General features: G+C 46.3%; 1 protein-coding gene across 1 annotated transcript in view; it reads left to right on the top strand.

The window, feature by feature from the left end:
- The window catches only part of prkg1b (protein kinase cGMP-dependent 1b), a 54,497-nt gene that overhangs the window by 7,390 nt on the left and 32,831 nt on the right, over positions 1–14,276 (top strand). The window contains exon 2 of the mRNA XM_061707699.1: positions 860–1,026. Coding sequence (XP_061563683.1) covers positions 860–1,026 — 167 coding nt within the window. The remainder of the gene's footprint in view (positions 1–859; positions 1,027–14,276) is intronic.

Below are 14,276 nucleotides of genomic sequence, written 5' to 3' on the forward strand. Positions count from 1 at the left end.
TGCTAATATTCAGGTTTTAAAAGGGTTATTGATGCATGGAAACACAGTCACTGTTCAGGTTATGGTCTGGGTTAGGGCTGGACCCCTGATGAGACGGCTGTCCCCAGAACCAGAACCTGGATACGATGGACAGATGGACAGACGTTCATCCAGACCAGGGGTCGGCAACCCAAAATGTTTTAGAGCCATATTGGACCAAAAACACAAAAAACAAATATGTCTGGAGCCGCAAAAAATGAAAAGTCTTGTATAAGCCTTAGAATGAAGACAACACATGCTGCATGTTTCTATATTAGTTATAACTGGGGGAAGATTTTTTTTTCATTATGCACTTCGAGAAAAAAATCAAAATGTCGAGAAAAAAGTTGAAATGTCGAGAAAAAAGTCGAAATGTTGAGAAAAAGTTGAAATGTTGAGAAAAAAGTCGAAATGTCGAGAAAAAAGTCAAAATGTTGAGAAAAAAGTCAAAATGTTGAGAAAAAAGTTGAAATGTTGAGAAAAAAGTTGAAATGTCGAGAAAAAAGTCAAAATTTTGAGAAAAAAGTCAAAATGTCAAGATTAAAAAGGAAAGGAAAAAGGAAGAAAAAAAGAGAAAAAAGGAAAAAAGAAGAAAAAAGAAAAAGAGAAAGAAAAAGAGAATAAAAGGAAAAAAGAACAAAAAAGAAAAAAAGGAAAAAAAAACAAAAAAGAAGAAAAAAAGGAAAAAAAATAAAAATAAATAAAGGAAAAAAAAAGTCAAACATTTTTGAAAAAGCTCCAGGGAGCCACTAGGGCGGCGTTAAAGAGCCGCATGCAGCCCGGGTCAGGTCTGGGCCCGGTTCTAACCAACCCCCCTCCGTGTTTTCTGACGTCCCCTCAGGTCCAAGGAGCTCATCAAGGACGCCATCCTGGACAACGACTTCATGAAGAACCTGCAGCCGTCCCAGATCCACGAGGTGGTGGACTGCATGTACCCGGTGCATTATGGGAAGGACGCCTGCATCATCCGGGAGGGCGACGTGGGCTCGCTGGTCTTCGTGATGGAGGGTGAGGAGATGCAATATTAAAGCTGCAAAAAGCGATAAACGGGTACCTCGTGCGTGCAATGTTCACCCATTATGGTCAAGGACTCAAAACTAAGTCCGATGACACCACCCACAACTCTTAATGTCAAACCATTCAAAAGTTATGGCAGAAAGTAGGAACTATCAAATATGGACCAATCAGATGAAAGGTGGGTGCTCTTTTTGGCGTCTAGCGTCGCCACGGTAACGCTTTTGACTGAGAAAAGTAATGCACGTCGTCGCAGGATGGAGATGCACATTTTTATGTATAACACACCTGGGTGCACGTTACGGTTCGAGCCGTATTAACGGCCCAAGAAATGGCATAAATTGTGCCAAAATTACACGATTAATTGAAAATGGCCGACTTCCTGTTGGGTTTCGGCCATGGCGCCAAGAGACTTTTCTTTTAGTTGCGACATGATACAGGTGTGTACCGATTTTCGTGCATGTACGTCAAACCGTATTGTGGGGCTTTTTCTAGGTTTTCTAGGGGGCGCTGATGAGCCATTAGGCCACGCCCATTAATGCAAACCATTAAATATCACATTTTTCGTCAGGCTTGGTGCAAAATTTGGTGACTTTTGGGGCACGTTTAGGGGGCAAAAAGGCCCTTCTTTCGTCAGAAAAAAAAAAAAAATTCTACAGATACAATAGGGCCTTCGCACTGTGAGTGCTCGGGCCGTAATAAATGTAAATGCTCCGAGACGCCGCGTAGGCGTCGCTCACTGCAACCGTTTACCGGGATATAAATGCGGCCGCTGGCGTCACACGGCTCGCTGCCGCCCACCGACGAGGAGGACGAGCCATCTGGAGGACTGAGGGGGATTGTGGGGGGACTGGGGGGGACTGTTCCAGGACTAGAAGGTTCTGATGGACCTGGAGTTACGACCGGGGACGGGTTTGAAGGTACCCCCTAACCCAGACCCCAACCTGGACCCTAATTCCTGAGATATATTTGCAGTTCAGACCGCGTCATGGTCGCCACGCGTATCCTGCGTTCATTTGATGCGTCCACGTGCACGTTCTCAAAAAGACACTGAACGCAGTTCTCGCTCTGGCGGCGAGTGGCGCTGGTCCCGGTCTGATACCAGCTGGTGTCGCTGGCACCATTTCCTTTGCCGAGATTGCAACCAATCCAATGTTATAATCTGTGTGATGGAGCGGCTCCCTCACTGAGTGCGGTCCTCCCCTGACTGCAGGCAGTGCACAAACATACATTCAAGCAACTACACTCATACACGCATGCTGTACTTTCTCTCCGCTCCCTTTCTGTCTTAAGCACCATTAATGATCACCATTATCCTTTTTTTTCCCCCCAGTTTAGTAGTTCAATTGAGGGTGCACACTTAGTTGTCCTATGTTTATTCATTCATACATGTATACTCACATGCACACACACACATCCACACACTGCATGGTCATCAGCTGTGTCCCATTCACTCTGATTGCCAAACAGAGGGATCAGTGATTGAATCCAGGTGTAGTGGGAGGGGTTAAAGGTATAAATGAAGCCGGTTTGGCTTGGGATGGGGAGTTTTTTGAAATCAGCTGTAGAGAAGGCAGCATCTCAGTAGAAACTTTGACTTTGTGAGAAACTTCCTGATTGAATGTTTAGTTTTATTTTATTTTTTATTTTTTTGCATTTTCAATTAATTTTGTTTTTTCAACTGCAGTATTTTTTTCTTGCATTATTACAAAAGATGCACCTTTGAATCCTTGAAGGCCGGCACAATAAAAATATAATATTATACTTTAATATTATCCGACTGCCAGTTTTTTTTGATTGGAGAGTTTTTTCTGGAAAGAACCCCGTCACATATGGTGTCAGAAGTGGGATGGCCAATCGGAAGAAAGCAATGCAGAAAACAGCCCGCCTTCCAAGGCAACGCACAGGACTTCGTTCCCAGCGGCAGCAGCAGGTGGAGGTGGAGATGGAATCTGCGCTTAAAACAGACCAGACTTGGGAGACGGAGCCTTCATTAACATCATCGTCAGACGAGTCATCCAGCAGTGCATCAGAGGCTCACCCAGCCCCGGGATCGAGTGGTGGACCAGGGGGAGAGCTACTGATGATGATGAGAGACTTTGGCAGGACAACAGAGAAGAGAGGAGAGCCTGTTGGCAGAGATACGAGGCCTGAGGACCTCTCTTCCAGTAACTCAGCAGACAAGGCCAAATGTTGCACCTAATCAGCCAGCCGTCGCAACCCCAAGCACAGCGATGAGCCCTAGACTTGATCTGCCGACACCAGCACCTCGGCGTGGGCGCCAAGCTACACCGGCAGAAGATCGTTCCCCCCCGTTTCAAGACTCTACTAGCAGGGCTGACCAGCCTAGGCCAGAGTGGAAGCAAGAGCCAAAAATGCCCCCATATCAAATGGGCGAGGACATTGAGAACTATTTGTTACGTTTTGAGCGTATTGCCAAAACATGGAATTGGCCAGAGAGGGAGTGGGCCTGTCGACTCGTTCCACTGTTGTCGGGAAAGGCATTGGAGGCCTATACTGCGATGGATGAGGAGAAAGCTCATTACTATGCAGACCTGAAAGATGCGCTGCTGACAAAGTTCGACATCTCTCCAGAGACCTACCGGCAGCAGTTCCGATCAACCATCGTGCCACCAAGCGAGAACCCCACCGAGACCTACCACCGGCTGAAGGGTCTCTACCGGCGCTGGATTCGGCCAGAGCAACGCACCAAGGAGGAGGTTGGGGAAGCCATCATCTTGGAGCAGCTATATCGGGTTCTTTCGCCGGAGGTGAGGACCTGGGTAAAGGAGCATGAACCAGCAGAGGGACTCCAGGCGGCCAAGCTGGCATTACAGTACCTCAACGCTCGGAAGGGGGGGCCATCTACACGCTTCCCTGGTACAGCCCAGCGACCAACATTCCGGTCAACCCCGCCCAGGCCGGTAAGGAGCGAGAGTACCCAGGAGGTTCCAGGTACCAACAGCACTGCCCCAAACCAACGAGCATCCGGTAAGGACTTTGTTTGTTTTTACTGCCAGCAGCCAGGCCACAAGGCTTCTGTGTGTCCCATACGCAAAGCCAAGGTCACAGGCGCTTGCTATGCACCCCGGCCTGAGACTGGATTGATGGAGGCACGGGTACAGCGTTATAAAACTGTGACTATTAATGGTCAGCAGGTGACTGCTTTGTTGGACACTGGAAGTTTCATGTCACTCGTTAGGCACAGTCTGGTGCCAGTAGGCAATGTGGATTACAGCAGACAGGCAGACATTTTGTGTGTTCATGGGGACATGCACCCCTATCCCAAAGCTGATGTCACGGTGACTACTGATGGACAGCCATACCTAATGACTGTTGGAGTGGTAGAAAACTTGCCAGTAGCTGCCATTTTGGGGTGGGATTTGCCTGTGCTAATGGATTTACTCCAAAAAAAAGAACTGACAGGGGACATTGACTCGGGGGAAAATGGGGAGGTGAATGTTTCTTGTCCTGTTATCACTCGAGCCCAAGCAAAAGCTGGTGTCCAACCACTCCCAGACCTTGACAGTAGTCTGTGTGAGGGGGGCACTAAGGGGCCAAGAAAATCCCGTCGTCAACGCCGCTTTGAGAAGCAGCTAAGGCCAATAGAACCTGGCCGAGAGAATTTGCTCTCTGGTAAAATGTGGGAGGTACCTGAAAATATATCTGTGTTACAGAGGGAAGATGCAACATTAAAATCTGTGTTTGCTAAAGTGACAGAGGGGAAGAGTACTAATAGTGGGGGAAAGGCCAAGTTCATTGTTGATAAAGATGTGTTGTACATAGTTGAGGATGACCACAGACGTCTTGTAATCCCTGCTAACTGTAGGTCACTTATCATGCACTTGGCACATACACTTCCATGGGCCGGACACCTTGGTCGTCATAAGACTTATTTGCGTATCAGTTCTCGATTTTACTGGCCCTCCATGTACACTGACGTCCAGAGGTATTGCACTACATGCCCTACATGTCAGAAAACATGCACTGCCCGCAAGTCTGACCGAGCTTGTCTGCATCCACTTCCTATTATCTCCACTCCCTTTCGCCGGATTGCCATGGACATTGTGGGTCCCCTGGTAAAAAGCAGTGGAGGTCACCAGTACATCCTGGTGGTGTGTGACTATGCCACCCGCTTTCCGGAGGCTTTCCCTCTGCGCACCATCACTGCACCCTCTGTTCTGCGTGCTCTGGTGCAACTGTTCTCCAGGATGGGTATACCGGACGAGATCCTGACAGACCAGGGTACCAACTTCACCTCCAGGTTGATGCAGCTCTTACATAAACAACTAGGCATTTCAGCAATCAAGACCACGCCGTACCACCCACAGACTGACGGTCTGGTTGAAAGGTTCAACCAGACCCTGAAGAAGATGTTGCAGAAGTTTGTGGATGACACGGGCAAGGACTGGGACCGCTGGCTACCCTTCCTACTATTCGCCTATCGAGAGGTTCCCCAGGCCTCAACGGGTTTTTCCCCGTTTGAACTGTTATATGGCTGGGATGTGCAGGGGCCCTTGGATCTGCTTCAGAAGAGCTGGGAGGCAGCTTCCACCACTACCAGTGACCGAGGAGTGGTGCAATTCGTACTGGAGATGAGAGAACGGCTTGCCAAGTACCATGAGGAGGCCGAGGTTAACCTGCGCACAGCTCAGAAAAAACAGAAAACCTGGTATGACCAACAGGCCCGTCACCGTGAGTTCCAGCCTGGCCAAAAAGTCCTGCTGCTTCTCCCTTCATCCACTAGCAAGCTTTTGGCCAAGTGGCAAGGTCCCTACATCATCACCCGCAAGATGGGTCCAGTAACATACGAGGTCAATCACCCAGACAAGAAGAAACCCAGACAGACCTATCATGTGAACCTGCTCAAGGAATGGAAGGAACGTTCAACCCAGGCACCGGTGGAGGCTCTGCTGGTGAGGGAGGTGAACATCGATGAGGAACTGGAGGAGGAGTTGGAAACTCCAGCTGCGCCTGTTAAGCCTACGCTGGCCCATCTCACCCCGGAACAAGCAGCACAGCTTCTCCAGGTCTTCAAGGAGGCTCCTTCCCTTTTCTCTGCAAGCCCAGGAGAAACCACCCTTGTTGAGCATGTCATTCGTTTGAAGGATGGACGGCCAATCCGACAACGGCCCTATCGGATCCCACAACAGCTGGTGGAAAAGCTGCAGCAAGAGGTGGAGGAAATGTTGAGACTTGGGGTAATCGAGCCTTCCAACTCAGAGTGGTGCAGTCCCATGGTTATCGTCTTCAAGAAGGATGGCTCACTCCGAATATGTATGGACTTTCGGAAGCTCAATTCCATCTCGGAGTTTGACGCCTACCCTATGCCAAGAATCGATGACTTGTTGGAGAAGATCGGGGCTGCCAAGTACATCACCACCCTTGACCTTTGTAAAGGGTATTGGCAGGTGCCGTTGGAGAAGTCAAGCCGCCCATACACTGCTTTCCGAACGCCAGCTGGGCTTTATCAGTTTACTGTGATGCCGTTCGGCTTGCATGGCGCGCCAGCAACCTTCCAGAGACTGATGGACAGAGTCCTCCAAGGGTGTAGCCACTGCAGCGCAGCCTACCTCGACGATGTGGTAATTTTCAGCAGCACATGGGAGGAGTATGTCCGACATCTATCACTGGTGCTGGGGAGGATCCAGGAGGCTGGGTTGACACTCAACCCCGCCAAATGTGAGTGGGCACGGCAGGAAACGCGGTATCTGGGTTACCAACTGGGACGAGGAGAGGTGCGTCCGCAAGTGGATAAGGTGGAAGCTATCCAGAACTGCCCTCGACCTCGTACCAAGAAGGAGGTGCGGTCTTTCCTGGGGCTGGCTGGCTGGTACAGACGGTTCGTGCCCCAGTTTGCAACCATTGCAGCCCCACTTACAGCACTGACCGGCAAGGACCAGAGGAACCCAGTGATCTGGTCGGATGACTGTGAAATGGCCTTCAGCACCTTGAAAGCCTACTTGTGTTCTTCCCCTGTCCTCAAGAGTCCAGATTTCAGAAGGAGATTTCTGGTACAAGTGGACGCATCTGCAGTCGGCCTTGGAGCAGTACTGGCCCAAGGAAACCCTGGAGAAGAACACCCAATCCTGTACCTGAGCCGGAAGCTGCAACCACGTGAGACCAGGTATTCCACGGTGGAAAAAGAAGGCTTGGCCATTAAGTGGGCGCTGGAGAGCCTGCGGTATTACCTGCTTGGACGAGAGTTCGATTTGGACACTGACCACCGAGCTTTCACGTGGATCAACTCCATGAAAGATCACAACAGCCGCCTTACCCGGTGGTACCTTTCACTTCAGCCTTTCAAGTTCATCATCAGGCATCAATCAGGCAAGGCCAATGTGGTGGCAGATTACCTTTCCAGGTTGCCGTACAGCGCCAACCTTCGGGAGGAGGTGGATGATGTGATGGAGCGGCTCCCTCACTGAGTGCGGTCCTCCCCTGACTGCAGGCAGTGCACAAACATACATTCAAGCAACTACACTCATACACGCATGCTGTACTTTCTCTCCGCTCCCTTTCTGTCTTAAGCACCATTAATGATCACCATTATCCTTTTTTTTTCCCCCAGTTTAGTAGTTCAATTGAGGGTGCACACTTAGTTGTCCTATGTTTATTCATTCATACATGTATACTCACATGCACACACACACATCCACACACTGCATGGTCATCAGCTGTGTCCCATTCACTCTGATTGCCAAACAGAGGGATCAGTGATTGAATCCAGGTGTAGTGGGAGGGGTTAAAGGTATAAATGAAGCCGGTTTGGCTTGGGATGGGGAGTTTTTTGAAATCAGCTGTAGAGAAGGCAGCATCTCAGTAGAAACTTTGACTTTGTGAGAAACTTCCTGATTGAATGTTTAGTTTTATTTTATTTTTTATTTTTTTGCATTTTCAATTAATTTTGTTTTTTCAACTGCAGTATTTTTTTCTTGCATTATTACAAAAGATGCACCTTTGAATCCTTGAAGGCCGGCACAATAAAAATATAATATTATACTTTAATATTATCCGACTGCCAGTTTTTTTTGATTGGAGAGTTTTTTCTGGAAAGAACCCCGTCACAATCTGCTACATCATCCAATGGTGTCATGTAAACTTGTTTGTTGTTCTAATCTGCTACCGCTACTACTACTGCTACTACCGCTACTACTAAATATTTAATCACTTTTCCAACTGTTGCTCTGCTTACTGCCCCCTATCGGTCACCGCCGGTACGACGCGCTCTCCTCGTGTACTACACGAGCGACGTTACGGTTGGTGGTGCACGCGAACGGACAGAAACTCAAGCACCAACAGTATGGAGCTAGAACAGTCTCATAATTCACAAATGCACAGGACAAGTTTTACAAATGCACGGACCGATTTGCAAATACACACACCGTTTCACACGTGCACAGGACAAGTTTTACAAATGCACAGAACGATTTGCAAATACACACACCGTTTCACAAATGCACAGAACAATTCACACGTGCGTAGGACAAGATATACAAATGTATTTTTGATGCACACACAAATATAACCTGATTTACACATGTTTTTTTGTCTGTGAGCTGCGCTGGATTTGTGTGTGAGTTTTGAGACTCCCCTGACGTGACTAGATGCACAAATAGGTTTTTTTTAACACGGAAGGATCTGCAACCAATCAGATGTCTTCATTTGTTCCAGCCAATCATAAGAGCAGACCTACGTGGGGGACGATTTACTCATAAACCAATCAGATTAAAGGGGCGGATACACCTGCTGTTTGAACTGCGTTAGCGCCGTTCACTTGGAAAAGTGATTAATATTTGGAGTTGGTGGAGTAAAGACAGCAACAGGAGATAAAAGATAAATAAAGGATGAAGAGGAGATCACTGCTCTGATTTTATTGTGATCTCGGTAAAGAAAACAGCGCGATCAGAGATGGTTTGTCAGGCCGTTCAACCAGAGCCGTCAGGAGACTGGAGGACTGTATTTGAACTACAGGTGTCTTTCAGGAGAACAAGCCTGTTGACGGGGTGAATATTGCTGCAGGTCATTCTGGCTCTGGCCTCGAGCGGCGCTGGTCCCGGTCAGACCAGCTGACCAGTGAGACGTGGAGGTCAGAAACAAGCAGCTTTTATCCTCACATTTATGATGTGACATCGCCACCACACAGAGACAAACATGTGTCAAAACAGCGGCGGCAGATCAACACATTCCCGGTGCAGATAGAGTCATGCTCATGGGAAGATGCAGCGGTGATGATGCTGGTCGGGGTTTAGTCCACCGATCATCAAACATCTGAGCTGGATACAGAGGTTCTTCGGTTATCAGTCGACTGATACCGACTTTACTCCAGATATTTCAGTAAATTAATCTCCTGACATGCGCTGCTGCTCCACCTGCAGCTCGTCCCCGTCAGGCAGCGCAGCAGCTCTCTGCTGTCTGTCTGGTTCTGAGCTCAATCAGCGGGACAGTAATACTTCGTGAAACCAAACAGAGCAAATATACAAAAATCTCCACTGTTTCTCATCATCAGTTGCTGCATCGGCAGGACTAGAGCTCTCCCGACGGGTTGAACAGCCCGACAAACCATCTCCAATCGCGCTGTTTTATTTACCGGGATCACAAGAAAAGCAGCAATGATCTCCTCTCCATCCTGTTTATTTATATTTTATCTCCTGTAACTGTTTTTTTTTCTTCACTCCACTAACTTGAAATATTAATCACTTTTCTAAGTGAACAGCGCTAACGCAGCTCAAACAGCAGGTGTATCCGCCCCTTTAATCTGATTGGTTGCAGATCCTTCCGTGTTAAAAAAAACCTATTTGTGCATCTAGTCACGTCAGGGGAGTCTCAAAACTCACACACAAATCCAGCGCAGCTCACAGACAAAAAAACATGTGTAAATCAGGTTATATTTGTGTGTGCATCAAAAATACATTTGTATATCTTGTCCTACGCACGTGTGAATTGTTCTGTGCATTTGTGAAACGGTGTGTGTATTTGCAAATCGGTCCGTGCATTTGTAAAACTTGTCCTGTGCATTTGTCAATTATGAGACTGTTCTAGCTCCATACAACAGCAAGTGGGTCAATGACGAATAAGGATTTCCAACAGGTCCATTTTAAAATAATAAAAAAAAGAATATCTATTGCAGTAGTTCAAACATTAACAATGTTGTGTACACAATAAGATTTTTAAAATTAAGTGATTTCAGAGTTTTTTGTCAAGAGGAATTGGCACTAGCCTTAAAAAAAGCTCATGTGGTGCAACCGTGATTCATATTACAATAAATTAATTTCCTTAAGTTTTCAGTATTATACAAAAATGGTTGTTTTTTTAATGGTCGCGCCACATGATATTTCATTAAATGGACGTCATCAGTCAAACTTTGTTTGTATACTGTGATGGAAATATAAATACAAATTTGTTGCAATCTTACACACTACAAGACACTTCAGAAATCATGCCAGATAGAAGATTGATTTAAATACATTTAGAGTGATTTCAAAAAAAGTTTTCAAAACAAGAGTCCTGGTCGGACGGTCGCACCACATGACATTTTGACGCTTAAAACAACAAAATCCCAAATAACTAGTATTTTTTGCAAAGTTCAAGTGAGTCCATATGTGGGACATGTAGTTCATATATATGGTATTTGTTTTATCCATTTAAACCTTTTTTGAATTGAGAAAAAGTCAGTTTTTCAGAAAATATAGGCGTCACGTCATTGACCCATGTATATCCCAGGCTTAACCTGGACCCAAACCCAGATCCAAACTCACTTCCTGACAGAACTTGAGTCCAGTTTGTGGATCTTCTCTCTCACATCTTTCTAAAGCCTTCAGTTCTTCCTCCGTGATGAAAGTGTTTCATGTCAGTGATGATCCAGAACCAGCTGCATCAACGTGTGTGTGTGTGTGTGTGCGTGTGTGTGTGTGTGTGTGCGTGTGTGTGTGTGTGTGTGTGTGTGTGTGTGTGTTGAGGGGGTGGGGGGGCAGATGGCAGCTTAATTTAATGACATCTGTCACAGGAAGAGGAAGTGATTCCTAAAAACAGACCACAAGGCTTGTGTGTGTGTTTGTGTGTGTGTGTGTGTGTGTGCGTTATGAATATGACTCTCATTACTTCTGTCTTTGGATGAAGAAACAGATGCAGCACTTTAGTCTCATTATGTACACACACACACACACACACACACACACACACACACACACACACACACACACACACACACACACACACACACACACACACACACACACACACACACACACACACACACAGGCAGCAGGATTCTGGGACCCGAAACAAACCTGAAAATCACAGACGACATAATCACCACAGAAATGTCCTCACTGTCCTTAAAAAGGAAGGTAATGAGGCCGCACGCACGCACGCACGCACGCACGCACGCACGCACGCACGCACGCACGCACGCACGCACGCACGCACGCACGCACGCACGCACGCACGCACGCACGCACGCGCACACGCACACGCACACGCGCACACACACACACACACACACGCACACACTGAATGTGGTTGCCGTGGCAACTTGTTAGCTGATCACATTGAGCATTTCTAATCTTTTAGTTTGTAAATTTGGAGCTGGTTTTAGGAGCAGGAGTGAAAAGGGTTGGTTGTAGCTGAAAAGAGATGAAAGGATAGAAGAATGTAAAACGAAAGTTAGAGAAGTGATGAATAGAATAAAATAGAATAAAAGCTTTATTTGTCATTGTGTATCAATACAACACAACACAATTTGAAGGCGCTACTTCGATCAGTGCTTTAAAAAGTTAATAAAATGAATAAAACTACTAATAAATACAACGTACGACAGACAAGACATCCCCCCCAGACATACATACATTTCTCACTCATCACCCACACAACCGTATACAGTATCTGCAAGCTCACAGTGCACAGTCAATGCGTTTACATGGGAAGTTTATTTCCTCTTTAATTCAGAATTAAAATTATTAAAAAAAATTACCATGTAAACACCTAATTCCGAATGAAAATGGCCATTCCGAATTAAACTTAATTCCGAAGTAAGTGGCTGGTTTATTCCGATTTTAAATCAGAATAGAATAATTCCGCGATCATGTTTACACTCATTCCGGTTTAAATTAATTCTGGTCTTTCTTTCTGCTCGTTCCCTCGCCCGTCTGTCTCCATGATCTTATATTCCTGCTGGGCTGGTTTTCCAAACAAAGTTTCAAGATGCAGCAGCAGTAAACGCTGGTCAAGAGCAGAGAACATTTATTTAATAAATAGCTTGGAGGAGCTGGAAATCATTAAAAGAACAGATGGCAGGAAACAAAAAAATGGTGAGCTTTTCAAAGTTGTAGCGGCTAAGTTAGTTTTTCTTCCGGTAGTTTAACTTCCGGTCCCCCCCCCTATCCAATCAGAACCTTCCCAACCCCCAGACCTGGAGAGGAATTGGAGAAAGACCATCAAACGTGTTTTCCATGTAAACCTCAATTTGGAATTACTATTTCCATTTAAACTCGAAAATAGTTTAATTCTGAATTATTTCATTCAGAATAATTAATTACGAATTAAAAAACATCATGGTTGCGTCTGAAATCGCACACTTCCCCCCTAATGAGTAGCAAAATGAGTATGTGAAATTTTTTAGTGCATCCGAAACATTAGAACGTACTCAATAGTATTTGTATTCATACTCATTCCGGAGAAATGTATTAGTGTGGATTGATGGACACTAGCTAAGCAGAAACTTCCCACAATGCAATGCAGCGGCGTTTGGTTGCTAAGTGATACGTATATGTCATAAGTATAATATTAAGTATAATAATATTATCATATAATATTAATATTATAATATTCGTATTTCATAATATTATATAATGTAATCCTGTTTCGGCCAGAATAAACGGTAGAGTGGAGCGCTGCTACTGCTGCTGTGACAGGTTACCATGGTAACAACTCCCCCCCCTCCCAACGGCAGGAAGTGACGTGTGCGCTCTTAATAGTACGTCCGAATTGATGCACACTACTGATATTTACTCAAAAGTGTGCCGTACTTAAGTATACTTTTTAGTATATACGTTTTAGTATGGCATTTCGGACACACTGCATGTAACCGCTGCCGATGTGTAATATAGCAGTAAAAGCAGCAGCAATGCTGTAGGTGAGTACACTTTCAAGGACACCAGCAGCTTCTGTTCAAGGTGGTTTTTCCTCAGGATTCAGGAAGTGCAGTCGCTGCTGGGCCTTCTTTGTTATTGCTTTTGTGTTAGTGGACCAGGAGAGTTCTTCAGAGATGTGTACGCTGAGGAAATTGATTGATGGCAGTGCACCCTCTAGAGTGGTGCAGGGGCTGGTCTGTTCTGTCTAAAGTCTAGTATGACCTCCTTGGTATTCGTGGTGTTCAGTAGCAGGTTGTTGGAGGAACAAAGAGCCCCAAATCCTGCTTTTCCAGACTTTAAACTGTTCAGAAATTATTCGTAGCATCATTTGTAAACACATTTTAAATATTCTGGTTCTGTTTAATGCATTTCAGACACTTCAGGGAACCAGTAGTCCTTGTGGAACCAGTAGTCCTTGAGGGAACCAGTAGTCCTTGGTGGAACCAGTAGTCCTTGAGGGAACCAGTAGTCCTTGAGGGAACCAGTAGTCCTTGGTGGAACCAGTAGTCCTTGAGGGAACCAGTAGTCCTTGAGGGAACCAGTAGTCCTTGAGGGAACCAGTAGTCCTTGAGGGAACCAGTAGTCCTTGAGAGAACCAGTAGTCCTTGAGGGAACCAGTAGTCCTTGAGGGAACCAGTAGTCCTTGAGGGAACCAGTAGTCCTTGAGGGAACCAGTAGTCCTTGAGAGAACCAGTAGTCCTTGAGGGAACCAGTAGTCCTTGAGGGAACCAGTAGTCCTTGAGGGAACCAGTAGTCCTTGAGGGAACCAGTAGTCCTTGAGGGAACCAGTAGTCCTTGAGGGAACCAGTAGTCCTTGAGGGAACCAGTAGTCCTTGAGGGAACCAGTAGTCCTTGAGGGAACCAGTAGTCCTTAAGGGAACCAGTAGTCCTTAAGGGAACCAGTAGTCCTTAAGGGAACCAGTAGTCCTTGAGGGAACCAGTAGTCCTTGAGGGAACCAGTAGTCCTTAAGGGAACCAGTAGTCCTTGAGGGAACCAGTAGTCCTTAAGGGAACCAGTAGTCCTTGGTGGAACCAGTAGTCCTTGAGGGAACCAGTAGTCCTTGAGGGAACCAGTAGTCCTTGAGGGAACCAGTAGTCCTTGAGGGAACCAGT

Source organism: Cololabis saira, chromosome 19 (genome assembly GCF_033807715.1).
Source record: "Cololabis saira isolate AMF1-May2022 chromosome 19, fColSai1.1, whole genome shotgun sequence".
Taxonomy (NCBI): Eukaryota; Metazoa; Chordata; class Actinopteri; order Beloniformes; family Belonidae; genus Cololabis; species Cololabis saira.